This window comes from Leptonychotes weddellii, chromosome 12 (genome assembly GCF_054177405.1).
Source record: "Leptonychotes weddellii isolate Sample4059 chromosome 12, ASM5417740v2, whole genome shotgun sequence".
Classification (NCBI taxonomy): Eukaryota; Metazoa; Chordata; class Mammalia; order Carnivora; family Phocidae; genus Leptonychotes; species Leptonychotes weddellii.
The window spans coordinates 38,775,944-38,797,478 of NC_138380.1; the positions used below are offsets into that span (position 1 = coordinate 38,775,944).

The window sequence follows — 21,535 nt, forward strand, 5'->3', positions numbered from 1 at the left end:
GTCAAAACATACAGGCTTTTGTAGATCCGAGAAAGGATTTGGGATTTTATTCCAGCTGAGATAAGTAGTTGCTGGATTTTGAAAGGAGGCAGGCCATGCTATGATAGAGCTTTTAACGGTTTACTCTGGCTCCTACCTTCGGGGTGCACTGGGTGGTGGGGGCTGGGGATTGGGGTGGCTGGAGAGAAGACAAGTGACGGTAGAAGTGGGAAGGCCATCAGCAAACTCTTGACAGTCTGGACCAGGGCAGGAGCTGTGGGATGGTGAGAGAGGTCAGATTTGGGATAGATTTTACAAGTACGGTTGACAACAATTCCTAATGAGTGGAATACGAGGTGCGGAGAGTGTGGTGTCGGGATGGTTCCCAGCTATTGCGCCCTTCATAACCTCTCCACCCACCTTTTTGTTCCGGCACCTCTGGCCTCACTGCACTTTGCATCGCCTGCTCTTTCTGCCCCAGGCATTTGGGAACCTGTGGAAGTTCACACCACAGGGGCAACTTTTGACCGGTGGTGGTGGGGCACAGGTGGATAACACACACCCTCTGTGGAGAGAACCCCCTGAAAGTGAGCCCCCGGGAGCCCACGGCAGTAACCAGCGCAGCCGTACTCCCTCGGACGGGATATCCCTCTTTCCATTTGACTCTTCCCAACCCTTTACTACCGTTCCCTGAGTTCCCTTCCCAAAATAAACTTCCTCCAAGCACGCCTTGCCCGAGGCTCTGCAGCCAGCCGCGTCCTCTGTCCTCCATTTACCGAAATGTGAGAGACCGGGAGGGGAGAACCTCGAGAGGAGAACGGACGTAGAGTTCGGCTGTCGTGGGAGTCGCCGTCTAGACTTCCATGTGGAGATGGCGAGCAGGCAGCTGGACAGCTTGAGTCTGCAAGTGAGAGCACAGAGTGCAGAAGGGACCAGGCTCCTTGTCTTCAGTGGCCCCTGTGTCGGGGGTGGCAGGTGCCCCCCGCGTTCACGGACTCACCCATAGGACGAGTCTCCATCTCCCACTGTGCCCATGGCCGGTGACTCTTTTCCTGGCCCTGCAAGGGCAGCTGAAGAAGATGACAGCAGCATGTCCTATCTTGGGATGACAGCCCTCCGTGCCCGCGTCACTGAAGTCTACCGCCAGCAGATACCGCGTCCTCACCGTGGAGAAGCATCACATTTGAATGAAAGCTTGTCGTAAAACGTCAGCACGGCCACCTCTGCAGAGGGACCGCATCTGATGGGATTCTCTTCCCTCCGTTAAGATCCCCCCCTGAGGTTTCAGGGAAGGAGAAAACGAAGTGAGATGAGGGGCAGTTGGGGGAGGTGGAGAGGATGAGCCGCTGTGTTCCCAGGAGCACCTGTGACAGTCCGGGCCCCAGCCCCCAGCCTGAACCTGGCTCACACAGACACTGCAGAGACAGGACACGGCTTTTGTTTTCACTTCCATTTAATTTGCCCAAATGAAGACTGCACTTACTGAGCAGTTATACATTCCCTTGTGTTTCAGGGATGCTGTCTCTGGCACCTTTGCCACCCCCATTTGGAAAATCCACCCATAAAAGCATCAGACTCGCCTGCATAGTATGTGGAAATCTGCAAAGTCATCCTTTGTGCAAGGGATAAAAGTTCACCCCAGGATACCGATTTTAACAAGGCTTAATTAGACCAATTTGTAGTAAGCTGAAGTTTCCACTTTGCAATTTGACAAGCAGCTTGAGCTGCCTTACTACGTTTTTATGTTCAAGAATTTCTGTATCTCAAACAAAAGGTCGAATGGAACATAAAATTCTCTCCAAAAGACTCCTAAAGGAGTAGTGAATTTCTGTCGTGTGTGTGTGTGTGTGTGTGTACTTTAGAATGTCTTTATTGACGATTAAAGGGTGATCTTGGGTAGCCATGGAGTCCAACCCATCACTGAGGTCCAGGAGGGCAGATCAAACTGGTCCCCCTCTCGTGAAAACCCTGCTACTAGCTCATGGCCCTCTTCCAACAGAGTCAGGGAAAGACTTCACAGTCCCCAATGTAGCACACAAACAACAACTCAAATTCACTTGGCATCCCCTCAAGAGATAAGCCTTGGGATGGCAAATAAATTTTATATATTATCCTTGGATTGATTGAATGACATTATCTTTAAGACATGACACAAAGTTGATTTTACTGAGTTGCACGTTGATGTCATATTCCTGGAATTTTATCCAGGACCCTTAGAAGGAAAAGTTTTGTAAAATTCACCCATATGGCTGTAGGGAAATAGTTGGGGCCACTGTTCATCAGAAGGGGGATGTGGATCAAGACACAAAAATAGAGAAAATGGAATAATTCTTTCTTCAGTGAATGTTTGACATCAGAAATTATAGACATTCTATAAAAAAAAAAACAAAAAAACAAAACAAAACAAAAAAAACCCAGAAGGAATGTTCTACAACCAGAAAAAGTTTCAAAAAATGTTTCAAAGGGCATGTGGCAAACGGAGCCAGTCATCTATGGAGGTTGGGTCTACATTGCATCTACATTGCTGGGGCCAACAGAATGTCCTCCTGCCCTCTAACAATCTTCCCTTCCGATCTGACACAGTGCCTTCATTACCCACATTAGAAATAGACGACTGCTTAAAGATGTTAAATGCCAGAAGACTCACAATAAGAAAATGAAAATATGGTACCTAAAACTGATAATGCATAGACCTCAGAGCAATTTAAATATATTTTCCACAAAATGATTCTTGAAGGAGTGGGAACCAGGTCAGCTACATTTTTTTAGAAGTGTCAGGAAAGAACTAGAACATAAGATGGTGCCAGGAGGGAAGGCCAGTTTAATGGGGACCAGAGAAATGGAGAGAGAAGCCTGGGAAAACTCCATTTAGGGAGAGGAGAAGTAAAAACAAGGGACAAAACTGAGAGGTGAGAGGAAGGAGCCTCTGTCGAAGGGACAGGACAGCTGGTTTGAATTCCTGGTGAAAGGTCTCTGGAAGCTACACTGTGATCTGTTTCTCTTAGAGGAAGCATTGCCATTAGCCCTGCACTCTCTAACCCAACTGCTGGGATCTTTGGCTGGAAATGCTGAGATCCCATGGTCTGTGAGGGAAACCTTTCCTCTCTCTCTACTAGGGAAGAAGCATGAACAGAAAGAGCAAGGCCAGCCCGTCCTACAGGCTCGGGGGGCATCTGGCAGGACCCCTCCCCAGGCAGGTACACATCGGTACCTGTGACCTGGGATGGCTTACCTGGGGAACCTGCTCACACCCACGATTCAAGCACCAAGGAGGACCAGGCCCACATGATCCCTGACATCCAGCCAGCTCAGGCCATAAGGAGGCCAGTCCATCAGGAAGTTGGCTCCTGTCCCCAGCTGCCTAGACATCTAGATGACAGATCACAGCTTTGAAGGAGTTCAGGGGAGGTTTTTAGACATGGGGACTCTGTTCCCCTGTGTCCCCCGTCACATGCCTGAAGACAATGTGTGTCAGGCCCTGAAGTTCATAGGATGAGAATCTCAAAACTGGATTTTATTTCCTTCCATTTGTCTGAAGGCAACACAGATTAAGCTGCATCTGCATGACTCTTGCGTGATGCAGCCCCTCTTGGGTTGTGCTGCAGAAAGGTACCCGGGGTTGTACCTGTTCCATGTTGGCTGTTTGCCTCACAGCTTCACCTGTCTCCTCCTGGGCCTCTCTTCCTCCACAGTAGAAAGGATTGTGCACTTATGCTTGGAGAATCAGAAACAAATGAAGTCACGTGCATTACTGATGAAAAGATAGTAAGTGTTGTTAATGTGAGAAAAATAATATGCATATACATTATTTAGACAGATATTTCCACACATTTGCTGTCACGAAACAGGTAGTCCAAATGAGCGAGTCATATGAACAATAAATCATGGAACCGATTTCAAGGAAAACAAGTTTTGCTTAGGAAATTGCATTCAGAATGTATGCACTTAAAGTCAGCTAAATATGAAACCTTTAACATTCAATAAATTATATTGGGTAGAACTTGAATCCAAGGAAATACAAAATTTCCCAAATTTGAAAACAATTTTTATTTTACCCATGTTATTTTAAGACAAAAAAATAAAATGTGTATACCATACTGCTCCTTCATATTTTTCCCCTCGGGGTAAAACCAAAGGAAATAAATAGCAAAGTCAGAGAGAATTAATAAGGTTTCCCTTACTGCCCTCTCTATTCCCAAGCAAAAGGGTGAAGCTGATGGGTCCACTTTGGTCCTCAGGCATGGTTGGGCATAGCAAAGACCCCCAGCTCAGCTGGACATACCAGTTCCTCTAGGATGCCACTCTGGCTGCCATCTTTATCTCCTTTAACCAAAGCAACCCAACCAGTCTGTGGCCCGATCTAATGGCAAAGCAAAGAAGGGCAAGACAATCATGACATGAATTATGGGGGATCTCAACAGGCAAACCAAAACTGGTCTAAATTCACCTGTCAGGGCCCTTGAATGGGATAGCCTAGCATATTGACAGACCATTGGAAGGATTCTCCCTGATGCATCTCAGAGAATCACAGAATTAACATAGCTATGTGGATCCATCATGGAAATGAGATTGCTCAGGCTGAGCTGCTCTGTCTATGAAAACAGATATTCCCCAAATGTCATCACATGAAACAGAGTGGAGAATGGTTTTCAGCGTGATCAAGCCGCCTGTCCTATGTCCTCCCTGAAGTTTTCAGGGTGGATTGGAGTGGCAGATGCTGTGGATAAACCTGTCTTTTCATCTTCCCTTTCTTCCCACTTCAGTTTCCTATTATAGCCAATTCTGAGAACAAGCGAACAAGAGAGTTAAGTGAACAAGAGAGTTCCCTAAGACAGGGTCCCCCTGGTCTGGCTCTGTCTTCAGGAGGGCAATGGGAATTCACATGAGGATCCTTCGATTTGCCCTCTTCCAGAAGCGTGCAGGTGATCCAGCAGAAACACCTCCCATCACAGGCTCCCAGAGCAGCCTGCTCAGCGCAGGGAGGGATCTGGCCAGGCTTCCTGCTGCCTTCCTCACCCTTTCATGCCTGCTTCAGCACCCGAGCCAGAAGGAGCTGTTCAGGATCCAATTCTTTACATTATATGTCAGAACATGGTGAAAATGGCAATATAACAAATGGTATTGACACTTTCAGAGCCAAAGTGGAACTTTTTCAGCACCACAAATATTTCCTAAAGCCCAAAATTTCGCTGCTGAAGAACCCCTCAGAAGAATTACTTAGTAAGCCAAATTCCAGTTGGAGGAAGCAAAGAAGTTTATGTCAGCTTTTAAAGCATAAGCTGGATTATGACATAATGTGGCTAAAACATGACAAGACTGTTCCAACCAGAACTCTGGGTAAGCTATGATCTCCAGGCCTTTTACCTGTTGGTGTGACCAGAGCTGCTGACACTGGTGGGCCCAGTGTTTGGACCCTAAGCCTCCCATATCCCCACCGTCAGACCACAGCCAACTCAGGAAAAGCTGTGGTTCAGTGTATCTACCTTGGACAGTCTGTAGAAGCAACCAGAGCCTACAGGGTCTGAAAGATGCCGCCTCACTATACAGTTCAAGACTGAAGGTCCCAGAGAAGCCTCTTCTCTCTTCCTTCCCTCTCTGGATACTCAGAAGACACATCAAAGAAACTCGAACACTCCTAGGTGCAGGAAGCAAAGATGGCTTAAAACAAAATGCTCAAATTTCCTCAAACTCTGCTTGTGCTCACCCCATTAGAAATCAAGGGAAGTTTGCAAAATCTCTCAGAGCATGTGAGCTACACTGACGCAACTCGGGAAAGTTCTGTGAATTTGTTATACCCCCCAAATACCAAAAAACCTGTTGTTCTCTGCACGCCCAGGCTACCTGCTTGCTTTTCTCCTTATCCATGCAGTGACTTGTGCCTTAAAGTACACCATCCCTGCCCCCCGCCCCCACCACCACACACACACTCACACCTCTTTGCATAGAGCCTGTTCAGCCTCGTAAGGAATAAGTAGAGCCTACTTAGCCTAGCAAGGCTCATCTGAGGAGTCACTTTCTCTGGCAAACCTTCGCTGATGTAATCCCAAACAGAAAACCCCAAATTGAACTTCCTGAGGCTCCTTGGCCAGCTTAGTTTTACTTCTGGTTTACCACAAGTCACAAGACCTAGACTGTGATTGTCACAGTCTTAAGGCCCATGTCTTCATCTGAATGCTCAGAATGTTTACGGAACTGAACCAAACACAACCTAAAGAAAACATTTTGATTTACAATAGAAATTTCTGTAAATCTGCCCTCCCCCCTCCACCCCGGCACCCTGCCGATGTTCCTTATGTGACAGACCGACATCCATTGTTAGCACCCATCACTCAAGCCCGAAACTCGCCTATTCGTCATTCAACCTCTTATAAAGTTCTTCCCTTTTTATCCTAGTTTTGGGGGCTCATCACCTGGACTATCTCAGAGACCTCCCACCTGCTCTTTTCACTGAAAATCCCACCTCACTCCACTCACTGAGACAAAGCTCTAGTCACAGAAGTGCTAGATGCAAACAGCCCTGTATTTTTACCGCAACCCAGACAAATGTTATTTTCTGAATGCACTATGACATTAAGCACTTTGGGAAGTACTGCGACAAAGAATAAAACTCAGGCTTCTGGGCATGCACAGGAGGGCCTCCATTCACTGCTTTATTTACGCTTTCTTCACGCCACACCACTTCTGGTGCGGCCTTGGTGCTTTGTTCTCACTGTACCTGGAACACACTTCCCGCTTTGCTTAACCAGGCTCACTCTGAATTCGCCTCTAAGGCTCATGTTTGTGCGTGGATTTCCCACGCTTCTCCCCCACATTAATCTTTTCAAGGCTGGCTTGCTCAAAATTAATCTGAAAGGGAACCACAGTAAAAATGGATCTCATGCAAGGTTTGTCGTTCAGTTGGTTTAATGAAGCCCAAAATAGCAAAATGGCTCTAAAGCCAAAAAGGCCCCCTTAAAGGACTAAACGTCTGGGTTCTTAATTCAAGGTCAACATAATCAACAGCACTGGTTTCTTTTCCTTTTTTGTTCATTCTTAGTCACTTGAACATTCTCAATTTTCAGAATTAAAATCCTGGTTTCTGAAAAGGGTTTTACTTCAGGATTTAGAATTGGAGACAATTTTTGCTTGTTCCTGAGGGTTATGTTTGGAGGAGATAGCTAACTAAAATATCTTGGCACCTGTCCCCTAAGGCATTTTCCTTCTCCCACACCAAGAGCCTTCCAGCTCACATCTTTAGTATTTGTCAGATCCATACGAATGTGAGTGACAAAGAGCAGAAAGGGAACAGAAACTCAACAAGGAAAAACTCCACACAGAGCTGTTGCAACCATGAGGCTTGGCTTGATTTTATTTATGTAAGAAAAATTTATTGACTACCTACTAGGTTATTTTTCATAATTAGGGTATTTATGGGTGTTTACAACATTATTCTCTAAACCTTTTTATATGTCTGAAACATGTCATAATAAGAAAAAATTTTCCAGTCAAAATGGTTTATCCATGCTCAACAAAAGCTGGGGAAGAGTCAACCACTGGGCTCTTCTCATTTCATTAGGAGATGCCCTGTCCAAGCTGGTGGTCAGACACTCAGGCAATACTCAACAAATTAACAGGGGGAGAACTTCCACTTGAAGAGTTGATGATTCTCAACTTTTTCACAAATAATTGCTGTTGTCAACATCCAATATGCATTTTTCTTCCAAGTTCAAAACTTTCCGTTAAAAATCTTTAAACATTCCTATTTTCACAGGGGGAGGGGAAAGGACTTACTTTTACTGAGCAGCAACTACATGCAATTGGAATCATAATTGTGCTTGTTTTTCATCAAGGGCATTTGTCCCTCGTCAAGTTCAATATTCATAGCTAATAGCATAGTTAAAATAGGGATTCTATATGTGTAGATAGAGGGATATTAACCCATCTTTTAATTGTATATATACCATGGTGCCAACAGGAATTGCTAGCCTGGGTTATATATATTAAAGAGTGAAATATAACATTTTCATTTCGAGTTCTCTAACTCTGCAGGAGTTTGGCCTCGAGAACCCATTGAAAATATCCCATGTAAATAAGATGAGGCCACTACCATCAAAGCATTTGGTTAATCTCCATTATGATCAATCATTTGATAAAATCATTGTTCATCTATAGCCCATGGCCAAAACCAGAACATGGCAAACGGACCATTTGGCTCATTTCCCCATGCTCCCCCATCAGGGAGCTGCCTGCTTGGATTAGTAGGCCTGAATAATCCTCTGCCCTTTCTGCCTTCTCTTTCTTCTAGGATTAGGAATGAAAAAAGTGTACAAACTTTAAACTAGCCATGGATAAAGGACATCACACAAACTTGTAATCAAGCCACCCAAATTGCCAGAGTTGGTCCATGAGGAAGAGTCTTCATCTCATTCACCATGGTCAGACATGATTAAAAATGCTGGGATAGAGGCTATTAAGCATTACCGGGTAGAGTCACTCACTCCTTGGATGAATCATGAGCAGTAAATAACCATCCACAATTTTCCTTTCTGCGTCCCTCTTTCATAGAGAGAAAACCCAGAGTGAACTGGAAAGGAATTTAAAAATAATCTAAAAGAATTAAAGATAATCTAAAAAGGAACCAATCAGGAGAGGTCCACTGATTTGCCCTAACCCTCCTTTCATTTGGAAATACATGAGATTATAAATGTAAGAGTTTTGCAAACTCCAAGTGTCCCAAATTTCTGTGCAAGTAATCTCACCGGAGGCAGGGCGTCTAGTTTTCCTGATTCTTAACCTTACCCATACACTACCCAGCCTCTTTGTGTTACAGATGAGCAGAAGTGTGGCTCCAAATGCTTAAACAATGTGGATAAGGTCACAACTATACTTGGAACCCAAGTCCCCTAAAAAGCTCTCTTTCCAAGTGCAGCGCTAAAGCAATGACCGGGCTACCTCGCGTTCCAGATATTAAGATATTTAGGACCCATGGGAAACAATAACAACCACATTCTCTGGTGCCCCAGCCAGTCAATATTATACCCTGTGCTTTAGTCAGTTTACTCAAACAACTAGAGATATCCCAGTAAAGAATCCAAATTAATACTTAAGCTGTGATGAATATAGGTAAAGGGAACATAAATGTTCTAACAGGCAATGGCAATATGCTGATTGTTAAAAATTTGGGGATTTGCTCTTGTCTATTAATAGTACTCTACAAAAATTAAGTATTGTAGGTTATATAAAATATATCTAAATAACGCTGTTATAAAATTGATGAGCCCGAAGTCAATATGGCTTATTTACGAAGTATAACACAGCACATCTTGCAAGAGAAAATGCCTTGTTTTAAATATTAAGCCCTTTATTTACTACACTGTAGAACATAGTATTTTTAGACATCAGTGGGTTTTGTCTTGTTGACATTTTCATTTATTCAACTGAAAACAAGAGTCAGAAAGCTCACACGATGACCAGTAGTAAATTACCAGCAAATTAGAGCAAGTACAGAGACCAGGTTTGTTTGGCCTGATGTTAAATCAACTGGTCAGTAAAGGCTTTCCTGCATAATAATTATGACATACTAACAGTCAACAAATAGCACTGGGCTAGGAATCCTCTAGAAATAATTAATGATTTTCATTTTACACATAGAAGAGTCACACAATGTAAATGGCTTACATCAACTCATTATCTTTGCCCACCCTAAATTGCTCTAAGATTCAAAGAAATGGCTACTTTCTCACATGTTGTGCAAAAGTTTCTCCAAATATCTGCTCATGCTCAATAAAACCAACATGTCACCCAACCATTCTTTAATCTCACTGTGACATATAAATGGACACATCCATCATACACACATGTATAATTAGGTGACTCAAGGAATATGCAAAGATGGCAAGAAACCATTCAATTCTTTGGTTATGCTCAACTGACAAATATATATTTCTTGGCAACTAGCCAATCGGTTTTAGAAATAATATTGGACTACGACCCAATAAAGTCTAACAACCTATCCCTTGCTTTCCATGCACCATTAGGGCCTGTCACCAATCACCAGCCATCTCTCTCAGGCATACATTCCTCTCCTTGGAAGCATGAAATGCCCCTAGATAACTTTGCCTTTCTTCAGAGAAACACATTTTCCACTCAACTGCAAGTCTTGATTCAAAGCTAAAATTAATGCAGGCAGGCAATTTAGGTTTCTTAGAAAACTTCTTAAAAATGACAAATGTGTGTGATGTTAAAGCCATCCAATATGTCTGCATGCTGCCTTATTAAATTACAAACACCTGGTTTATTTATACAATGTATCCAATGGCTTACAGGTTAGGATCCTAGAAATAATACATGTCTTATAGCAAAAAATATACATATAATAATCCACCTATAGTTTATATAAATGATGAAATGTTTCTGAATATATCTATATATCTATATATGTACACATATATACTCTGTGTGTGTGTATGTGAAGAATCAGCACACAAATACTACAGTCCTTCATTGGCTCTTCCACTTCAGTGTCAAGGACACCAAGTTTCAAAGTCTTAGGAGCAGAACAAAGGTCACCGCTGAGGACAAAGGACTGGCTTGATGCACCTTCCCTTGTGAAGGACCAAGTTCGCTGGACAGTGGCAGCCTGCAATGCACGGCTTATTGCATGGACCGATCTCATTCCAGTTGTCACAGGTCTTGGGACATCCTGGGCCACAGGTATCATACACAGCCCCGTGCTTACACTGGGTAGCTGAAAAAAAAAAGGGGACACGGGTGAGACATGGCAATATGGCCGCGTCAGTTCAACCTCAGCCCAATGCCAATTCTGCAGGCTCATGTCACCCACTGCCCCAGCCCTTTCACAGCACAGATTCACTTTTGCATTTTAACAAAGGACCAACCAATCTCCGACCTTCCTCAAACACCTTGGGAATCACTGGCACCTGAAAAACAACATCAAAGGTCCAACTGCTGGGCTAGCGAACTTCAAAATAAAATAAAATGGAGAGTTTTTTATTCCCAGAGAAGACAAACCATCCATTAGTGAAGCTACCAGGAAGTCTATGAGGTTATTTTGTTATTGAGAACAGTGTGAAAATTCAGCTCCAAATAGTGCTTAAAGCTCTCAAGTTGTGATGAGCTTTTATTTTATGCAACTACATCAATATTTAAATACACAGAATTACACATACAGAAAAAAAAAAAAAAGCCCTGCCAAGGTTACATGACATATTTTAATCATAGTGATCAATTTGAGGCAAATTAGAGCAAGAGTGGGATAAAAACCAAGTAAGGAAAAATGAGATGTGTACCTGGGGAGACGGAAGTGCATGGCTGGTTGGCCCAGAGAATATAAAAATGATGATCTAGCCAAATCACAACCCATTTGCTATCCTTGTTTACTTAGAGCTAAAATGATTCTGACAATATTCTGAGAGTTCCTGAAAATTCATGAATAGATTTATCAAAAAAAAATACTGCAAACCTTCTGGAAGTTTTATGACATACAAACTTTCCTATCTGAGTTATTTCCAGTGACAGTCAAAGAGGTTCCCCCTCATTCTCATGAATAGAAATGTTGACACATGTAGGAATGTAGAAGAGGGACTTTCCAAGAACACTACTAACAATCTAACCTTCATTTGACATCGCTCCGAACAAAATTAATAACAATGGAAGATGATCCATTGAAACACCTCTACTACAGTTTATGTAGTTTGCAAATTAATACCTCGTGAAGAATTACATAATTGTAAAACTGAAAAATTGAACTGATTTTCAAGCAAGTGCGCCTTATGCTCAATATTTCAAATTAGATATTTAGAGTTACCACAGAACGCTCATGTTTGACCACATCTAACTTAAAATAAGCTAATAAGAGCTCTCTCTGTCCCAAGTTCTGATAGCCAACCCCTCCCTTGACTGTTTAGGCCCGGGAATGATAACAGCCTCTCTGTTATGAGCTAGGGTATGATATAATAAGAAATAAATATTTAGTCTTTGTCCCTAGTTCCTGGCACACAGCTCCTAAAATCTGTGGAGCAGTGTCTTTGGTAGGCTAATGACATGACTGGTGGCTAGGGGACCCTACATAGCTTCAGGATTGCAGGCTGGTCACCAGAAAGACCAAGGCATGATTAGAGGGTTGCAACTTTCAGCCCCACCACCCGATCTCCAGGAACGGGAGAGGGGTGACTATTGAGTTCACCACCAGTGGCCAATGATTTCATCAATCATGCCTGCATAATGAAACCTCCATAAAAACTCTTAAATGACTAACAACAAGGTTCAGAAAACTTCAGAGCTGAGGAACATATCAAGGTACTGGGAGGCTGGTGTCCTTCCTCCACTGGGACCGAAACTCCTGGGTCAGGACCCTTCTGTGCCTTGCTGTATGTACCTCTTTTTCTGTTCATTTGTATCCTTTACAATAAACCAGTAATAGTAAATAAAGTGTTTTCCAGAGTTCTGTGAGACATTCTGGCTGTTAAGTCTGAAAGAAAAGGAGGATTGTAAGAACACCTCTCTCCCCCCTACTTTGCAGCCAAAGCAGACAGAAGTGAGGGTAACTGAGGGACCTAATACTTGCAGCTAGCATCTAAAGTGAGGGCAGTCTTGTGACACTGAGCCCGTAAGCTGGTGGAATCTGATGCTAACTCGGTGTAGTTAGTGTCAGAATTGAATTGAATTGTAGGGCACCCAGTTGGTCTCTGGAACATTGGAGAATTGGTTAGTATCAGAAAAACCCACACACATTTGGTGTCAAAATATTGTGAGTAAAAACAGTTCATTTCCAGGGTACTGGGCTTTTCTTTGTTATTTTCCTACACCCTATTTATTCCTTTTCAAGAAGTCCATCTATTAAATTCACCTCAATTAGCAAATGTGAGTGCGCCATTTGTTTTCTGGCTGGATCCCAAGTGATACAGTAGATAAGTAAAAAATTACTACTACTCGTTAATGCTACGTTCCCTAACATTACCACTACCATGTAACTTTATTAAGTTGTTTCAGCTTTTCATAATTTAATTTTATTCTTTAGGCTACTCGGAACCTCCTCCAGGCAAGCCAAGCCTGAGACCCACCCTCTGCCTTGATCTAGTGCCATTATCTAGCTTGGTGAGTGTTAACTACCATCCACCCCATCTGCCCCTGTTCTGGACACTTCCCAACTTTTTCTCCCATCTCTCTTCCCTGGATGAGCTGTCCCTTGACTGTATGCTCAGAGCACCTGCTGCCCCCCTCCATTCCTGCGTTTGCAACATGCAATTATAATCATAGGTTTCCTTGTCTTCTCTCTCTCTCCAACTAAATCTAGGCCACTAGAGGGAAAGGCTATTTTGTTTCTCTATTTTCAGCAATAGTGTGCTGTTTAACATGTAGTAGGTAGTCAGAGGACTACTGAGTGATTGAATGCATTGGTATATGGATGAGTGAGTGGGTAGAACAACATAACTCTTCCTTTAAATCTTGCTTGCTTTTCTGATAATCTTTTGGCTTTTGACAGATCCCATCAAAGTTTTTTTTCTCTTTTAGTGGCTAACAGAATACCCTATATATTGTTTATGTCTAATAATTTGGAAACATCCTAGCTGAACAGCATATTCATATACAATAACTATATCCCTGTGTTGTTGTGTTTCCACAGACCAATGGTGTTCAAAACTGAAAATTAGTATCATCAGGGAGCTTCCTGATGCCTGACATTCCCCTCCCCGCCGCAAAAAAACCCTAGCCCAGATAATTTTCCCATGCAGTCAGAATTGAGAACTTATCCTATACACCAACCCTCACATTTATGCTTCAATCACTGCAGAGACTCATGCCTTTTTAGCAATTGAGAAAGCAACTATTTCCAAAGTGGAAGTAAGTGCACAATGGAAGCTCCCAAGATTGGGAGCTTCCCAACATCTTCCATCTAAAACTCTACTGGAGCTCTTCCATAGTCTGAGACCGCCCACACTCCCTTACTGATGGATTTAGGTCATCTACACAAGCATCCTTAACTCATCTCCCTACCACCTCTCCACCGCATCTGCACCCATCTTTTTACTTGCCACTCTGGTTTCTGACCCATCTCCTCCAGGAACTTGCTCTATTAGTTGTCCTTCTCATGGCACATTTATCTTCTTCTCTGTTGGCTCCATCTTCTAAATATTACAAACATTTTCAGATCAATGCTAATCTTTGACAAAAAAAGATTCCTTAACATATCAGACTTATTTTCTTCTTCCTTTTATCTCTAAATCTCAGAAAAGAGTTTACAGTCATTTTATTCAATTCCTCTGCAATTAATCAACATTAGTGACCTGTTTTTCTCACCTACCACTTTACTGAAGCAGTTCCCACCAAAATTTTCAGTAATGACTATATCTACTGATACACTGGTTGGCCCCATCCTCCCATAACCTCTCCACAAAATTTTTGGCCTTATTGTCCACTTTATCTTATGATGCTGAACTCCCCAGTTCCTAACACCTTGAGAACACCTTCTCTCCTGGGCTTCTTTGCCTACTCTCTTCTTTCCCTTACATTGTCTTGTCTTCTCTCTCTCTTTCTATCAGCTACTACAGTGTCGTCTCTAATTTCTAGTTCTGATTCTCTTCCCAGTGTCATCATTTTCCAAGTCTTAATTCAAGCGGCACCTCCTCCGAGTAGCTTCCTGGATCTCCCCCAGAATATCCTTCTTCCCTCTGTACCCCAGAGCACTTTTCATGTTACAGTTATTTGTTTTAATCCCCAGTTCCAGTGCAGCTATAGTTCTTAATCAGAGATGCTTACAAGAGTCCCCTGAGGATCTTTTAAAAGGTGTTATTCCCCAGTCCCATTCCCTAAAGATTTTTGCTCTGAGTCTACAGTGGGGCTCGAGTAGCTGTAGATTTAAATAAAGAGTTCCAGGGGTGCCTGTCATAGTTACCAATGACAAGCACCCCTGGTTGAAGAGAGTGAACTGCTGAGGCCCTGATCCTGTGGGCAGAGTCCTTGTCTACCATGACCCAAGGTTCTGGCACAGGGCCAAGCACAGAGGAACAGCTTAATAAATGTTAGTGCTTGTTGGATGATGATTTAATCTTAATGATGCTCAATCCATCAACTCATTTCCCAGTGTGGATTACATTTGGCTGGACTGGAGTTCATTTTCCACTCAGCTGCTTCCAGAAAGCCTCTCTGAACTCACTTTACCCTCCAGATAATTTGCTTCCCTTTAAATCTTGCAAGATCATTTGTAGGATGAAAACTCGATAGAATTTCCTCTTTCTCACCCGTTATTCTCTCCTTTTCCCACATGCTCTCATAGACATGAGCTCTCTCATGTCTCCTCCTCTCTCTGACCTCTCAATTCTTCCTTCTAGCTCTACCACTTAACTTACTGATGCTCTGCTGTGACATTTCACCTTTGACTAACTGAACACTGATTATTTCCTTCACAATCTATGGCTAGAAAGTAGAACGTAGAGAATGAAGAACTACTAGAAAAAAAAGGGGGGATCTTTTCTCATTGAACAAATACCACTTGCATTTCAGTTCAAATTAATAAACCTCCCCCACATATCTGCCATGTGGTAGGCATTCTCTTAGGCCAGGGAATCAAATGTGAATAAGATACCATCTCTGATCTTCAGTTACTGGAGTCTGGGCATACAACCAAACAGGTAAAGGTGACATGTAAACAGATTCTTAATTAAATGCAAGAAGTACCATATTAGATCATGAAAGCAAAGTACCATGGAGGAGTAAGAAAGGAGACATCAACTCCATGTTGATGATGAGGGAGCAGAGGCTAGCTGAGGACAAAGCAGAAGCTGACACCCTACAAGGCCCCCCCATGGGATATATGTGACATTCCTCAGACACTCCTGGCTGCCCTAAAGGAAAAACAAATGGTTAACTGATAGAGATCACATTCCTGTAGGACAGGAGTCTCCCTCAGTTTACAAATGTCCTAGTGATTTACAAGGAAGAAGTTTTTCTTATCAATAGCCTAACTTCCAGAGACCCATAACTCAGTTTCCTGAAGCCCTAACATCACCCTCCCCTCCATAAAATTGAGGGAAGCTGAGGCAGAAGGAAATGTAAATAAAATTGAATTTCTTCTAAACCTGAAGCCCATTGACAAGGACGTGTGATAGGAAGAATGGAACATTCCTCCAGGAAACTCCCAACTGTCTTCCTGTTAGTGCCTCATTAGAGGAAAAAACAGCCTTGGCTTGACAATAACCAGGTCTCCAGTATCCTAAGAGTCTTCTTTGGCATATGACAGTCCTTCTGAGCACCCCCTTTGTCCTCACCTCCCCAACTCCTGAGTATATAATCAGCCACTCCTCAAGACCACAGTGCAGCGGCTCTTTCTGCCCACAGGTCCTGTCCCCGTGCTTTAATAAAATCACCTTTTTGCACCAGAGACGTCTTAAGAATTCTTTCTTGTTCGTTGGCTCCAGACCTCACACCACTGAACCTCACCTATATTCTAAAACTTGATCATTGAGAGTAGGTTAGCATCAAGGAAGACCTCAGAGAACAGAGCCCACTTAGGTCTTAAGAGGTGAGTAGCAACTGTCAGACAGACTGTGGTGGGAAGAGTTGTCCAGGAAGAGAGAAGGCAAGGGCAGGATGTGGGCAACAACAAACTGCCTGGCTCAATCAGGGAACAAGGGTCTCAATTTGGTATGTGGGAGCACAGAATCTGAGGAGGGAGACATGGGGAGACAAAGGTAGACAAGTAGGCAGGGGCTCTAAGTCTTGGCAAAGGGAGTCTTGGAAGGGTCTTAGCTGGGGGATGACATGATTAGGGTCCTGGGTCCAAACTGATCATCAACTTTTACATGATCCTAGAAAGTGAATACTGACTCGGACCCTGTTTGACCCTTCTGTGAATTCAAAGTTATTTCTAATATATAACAGGCAAAAGATAATTTTTTAAAACCTAAACGTGATCAATATGTACATATACATTTAAAAAAGGATTCATCTGGTTAAATTAATTTTTTTAAAAACCAGCAAACTACTAAAGTGATTAGGGTTGGCATGTATTTATTCTCAAGGGGGCACACAAGCAGCCACTGGGTAATGCATACAAGCAGTATTATGTGTTACTTTATGCGATAACCCATAAAAGCGCTAGGTGTTGGCTTTATTAATAAATTCAATAAGCATGGCTCTGTGCCCTCTGGAACTCAGCTGTCTCCATGTCTCCCTACTGGGTGTTGAAGATCACCATACTGACTTTATCTCCTAAACTGTTACAGGAGGCATCCAGTAACTAGCCAAGGAAAAGCTCAATGTGTATAATGAAAGCAGTTGCTACAGTGAAGGGGCTAGAATCACCTGGAATTTGTAGGAAAAAAAAAAAAAAAACAGACGAAAAGGCTCACAGAACCCAGCAGACTATATGATGTGCTACAGAAAGATACACGCCACTTTGAATATCCCAGCACCTTTCCCACTTATAAGATGTATTACTGAAGGTGCAGTGATGATTAGCATCAGGTACAGGGAGGTGGCCAAAAATCCGTTAAGGATGGCAAAGTGAGATGCAGGAGCAAGATCAGAGCAAAGTTACCAAGTAACAACCATCAGTGACAAGACACAAATGAATAGAAATTGGAGAGATCTACATAACAAATGCTTGAATAAATTCATTGATGCTTATGTAAATATGCAAATAAATATATATTCATATTCAAATATATTTTTCCAATGCTCTTGCAGGTCTGTTTTCATAATGATGAACAACAGAGGTTGTAAGGCAAATTGACCTGGGTTTCATTCCCAACTTACTCATTTTGAGCTCTGTGACTGGCAGCCAATCACTTAAATATTCTAAACCTCAATGTCCTTACCAGTAAAATGTGGGTGATAGAATGTTACCACATAGATTATAATGCAGGCTTAACAAGATAAAATGTCATAAAAGTACTAGTATAGTCTTTGGGGCAAAGAAGTGCTTAGAAAATGGTGAATATTAATATAAAGAGTCATTATTAAACTTTTATTATAGACCTTCATGATGGCCCACTGCCAAGTGTATTGTATTCGGTAATTCACATGCTAAACCTCAGTGCCCTCAGTCCTTTCAGTCACACATACGCTTCCTGCTGGTAGTCATGATAGTGCTAAAATCCAGTCCAGCCTTGCAAATGTCACTTGCTCAGAGTTTCTTGCCTGCCTGCCTTCTTATCTGTTCAACTTCCAAGCTTTTTATTCTGGAAAATTTCTTTTCTCTGTATTAAGTGGCCTTAAGTGCTGTCATAAGTCAAAAGATCTGGGAGCTAAAAACAAGGAAAGAGTATCCTTATGGTCTTCAGTATTTCTGATCAATTGGAACTGGATCTACTGAAAGATGCTGCATGTCTCTGTAAATTTATTTTTCACGTACCAGCTGCCAATATGTGAAAGCTTAGTGTGTGTGTGTGTGTGTGTGTATGTGTGTGTAAGGGTTCCCTGCAACTGCACAGAGTTATACTTCACTCAGATGGCTCCATTAATTTTAAGTGGTAAATGGAACCTTTCAAGAGCCATAGTCCTTGTCCATTAGAAAAGTAATTTTAGCTCCTGAGATTCGGTTCCTGAAATCAGGATGCTGGGGGAAATGTGTAGTCCTCAAATGCAGTGTGTGCACTCAGATGGTGCTACGTAGAGTTCCAGGCCAGGAAGAAAGTGTTCCTAGACTGTGTACCTAATATAAGCTTTACCACAGCTAATAAAGTTTATAAGGTTCTGCAGAGTTCTAAACCACAGAGGATGGATGCATCGGGCTTGCCTCCATATTTCTTACTCATTTTCTGGTAGATTCAAGGGAAGGAGGACTCAAAGGCGAGAAAGGGAACCAGGAGTAGTCAAGATGAACTGAAAGGGCTGGTCCCTCAAAAACATCACCTTTATTACCCTACCCACCCCACACTGATGCATTAGGTGAGAGGTAAGCCATTTCCTCTTACTTTTTAGAAGCCTCAGCCACACCTTACTATTGTGATAGGGAAACTGAAGGACTTCATAAAAATATACTTTTTGCTCCCTTTCCTGCTTCTATTCTTGCTAGGACCTGCACCTCCCACCCTACACATGTCTTAATGTAAGTCCTCCTTGTAAGGGACGAGGAGTTAACTATTTCTTTGGATTCTTCCAGCACAACAGGTAATGTCTAAGGAATTATGGGGCGAAGTCATCATGTGCATATTCCAGACCACTAGCGCTAGACATCTCAAGGATGCCAAGACACCCTGGTTCCAGGGAATAAGTGACTCATGATGGACACCTAGACTCTGTCCTTGTTCTGACCAGTTCCTATATGCCTGAGAAGACATGTGCACCAGACCACAATTGTCAGTAAAGACTCCAGACCCCACCCAAAGATGAGACTCATCCTCCATTCCCTTTCTGAGTCTCCCAGATGCTCTGTCTGTATCTTCTCTATATATACCATCAATAAATTCTGCTCTCACTTCCTCCTGGCTCATGTTTGCTTTCCATCCTGTATGAAGCCAAGGACCTTCTTGGTTGGTCCTGCAGGATCCCCTCTGGGTCCTCTGGTCCAGCCTGCCGGCATTACTATGAGTTATTTTTATCAATCAATACTCCTTTGACAGAGAGGCACTCTTGCTGTGGAAAGTGAACTCAGATAGAAAGATCGGACTTGGGTTAGCGGAGGACAGCAAATTCCAAAAGAAAAGTCAGAAGAACGTAAAAGGGCTTGGTGCTTTTCAAGAACACAGACTAGTGATTTTGTCAAGGGGCAGCTTGGAGAAGTTTTAGTAACCCCAAAATACCTGGCATCCTACCCCCTCAAAGCCACCCAAATAGGCGTAAAAATTAATTCAGTGGTTTCTTTTTTTTTTTTTAATTATTATTTTGTTATGTTAGCCACCTTACAGTACATCATTTAACTCAGTGGTTTCAACTCTGGCTGCAGGTCAGAATCACCTGAGAAGGTTTGGTTTGGTTTTGTCTTGATTTATTTTGTTTTAAGATTTTATTTATTTGAGAGAAAGACCACATGGGGGGGTGGGGTAGAAGGAGAAGAGAATCTCAAGCAGACTCCACGCTGAGCATGGAGCCTGATGTGGGGCTCAATCCCAGGACACTGAGATCACCACCTGAGCCAAAACCCAGAGTCAGACACTTAACCGACTGCCCCACCCAGGTGCCCCTCACCTGAAAAGTTTTAAAGCTACAGAAGGCCAGTTAAAGCAGGCTATTTGGGCATGGGGCCCAGGCACAGGTTTCTGGTTTATTTTTTAAACTCCCTAGTGACTCCAGTGTCCAGCCAGATTGAGACCCACTGCTCAAACAAGATTGGGGGCACCTGGGTGGCTCAGTCGTTAAGCGTCTGCCTTTGGCTCAGGTCATGATCCCAGGGTCCTGGAATGGAGCCCCGCATCAGGCTCCGTGCTCGGTGGGGAGCCTGCTTTCCCTCTCCCACTCCCCCTGCTGTATTCCCTCTCTCCCTTGTGTCTCTCTCTCTGTCAAATAAATGAATAAAATTTTAAAACACACACACACACACACACACACAAAAACAAAAAAAACAAGATGGCCTTGCACTGAAAACACAGCTTCAACGCAATTCTTCTTGACCCTCCTTCCAACCAGATGACCATTCGCGTCCTCCACCAATATAGGCATTCTAGAGTTATTAGTGCCACGAATTGCCTTCTTTTCTAATATGAGAGCTAAGGTTATTAGGATTGGTGTAGAATTAGTAACAACTCCAGTCTCTTCATTCCAGACAAATCTGGCCCTTTTCAGAAAAATGTCAGCCAACACCTGAAGTAAGTGATAAATATTCAGTCATCTCATCTTCAAATCTAAATAGCATCAGCTGCTTCTATGAGTTGGACACTCTTCCAGATGTTTCATACATATATAAATATAAATGAATATATATATGAATATATATCTGTATCTATATATCACAGATGCTTATCACTCTGTTTAATAGATATTATTGTAAAATTCCAAACCAGGGCGGGAATCTCTCTTCTTCTCTCCCCGTACACTGTCTCCATCTTAACCCAAGCCACCATGGCTCACCATCACTACTGTAGCAGCCTCCTGCCTGGTCACCTGCTTTCAATCTTGCCCCAGCCCATCCATCCCCCCCAACAGTAGCCTGGACACAGGGTGATCTTTGGAAAGCAGAAAGGGCTTGCTTAAAGCCCACCAGTGGCTCCCACTCCTCTTAGAATAAAGACTACCCACCTTCCCAAGACCTGAAAAGCCCTGCATGATCCAGCTCCTGCTTCACCTCCACCCTCATTTTATGCCCTTGCCCACCGCGCTTGAGCCACACTGACTCCCTTCCAGTTTGAGAGCATGCTATCTTATTCCTACTTTGTGGCCATCAAATACATTTCTTCTGCGTAGAATGCTTGCCCTGACTCCCTTCGATCCTTCAAGACTCAGCTGAAATGTCACAGCCTCAGAGAAGCTTTCCCTTGTCACCACCTAAGGAGCCACCTACTCCCTCTCCATTTGCTTTCTATTGCTCTGCCTTATTTGCTTCCTTCATCCCACTTAACATACTTAGCAATTATTTGTTGTAGAGTTACGATTTTTGTCTCATTTTCCTTTTGGACTGAGG

At 43.0% G+C, this 21,535-nt stretch overlaps 1 protein-coding gene across 7 annotated transcripts in view; it reads right to left on the reverse strand.

Annotated features, from left to right (window-relative positions):
* Window positions 1–7,298: 7,298 nt before the first annotated feature.
* The window catches only part of BMPER (BMP binding endothelial regulator), a 242,622-nt gene continuing 228,385 nt past the window's right edge, over window positions 7,299–21,535 (reverse strand). For 5 of the 7 annotated variants that reach the window (XM_081800290.1, XM_081800293.1, XM_081800288.1 and 2 more), the window contains one exon: window positions 7,299–10,705. In XM_081800290.1, the coding sequence (XP_081656416.1) occupies window positions 10,524–10,705 (182 nt within the window). In that variant the 3' untranslated portion in view covers window positions 7,299–10,523. Of the gene's footprint in view, window positions 10,706–13,989; window positions 14,106–21,535 lie in introns of those variants that run through there. The other 2 variants (XM_081800292.1, XM_081800289.1) reach the window with 2 other exon arrangements.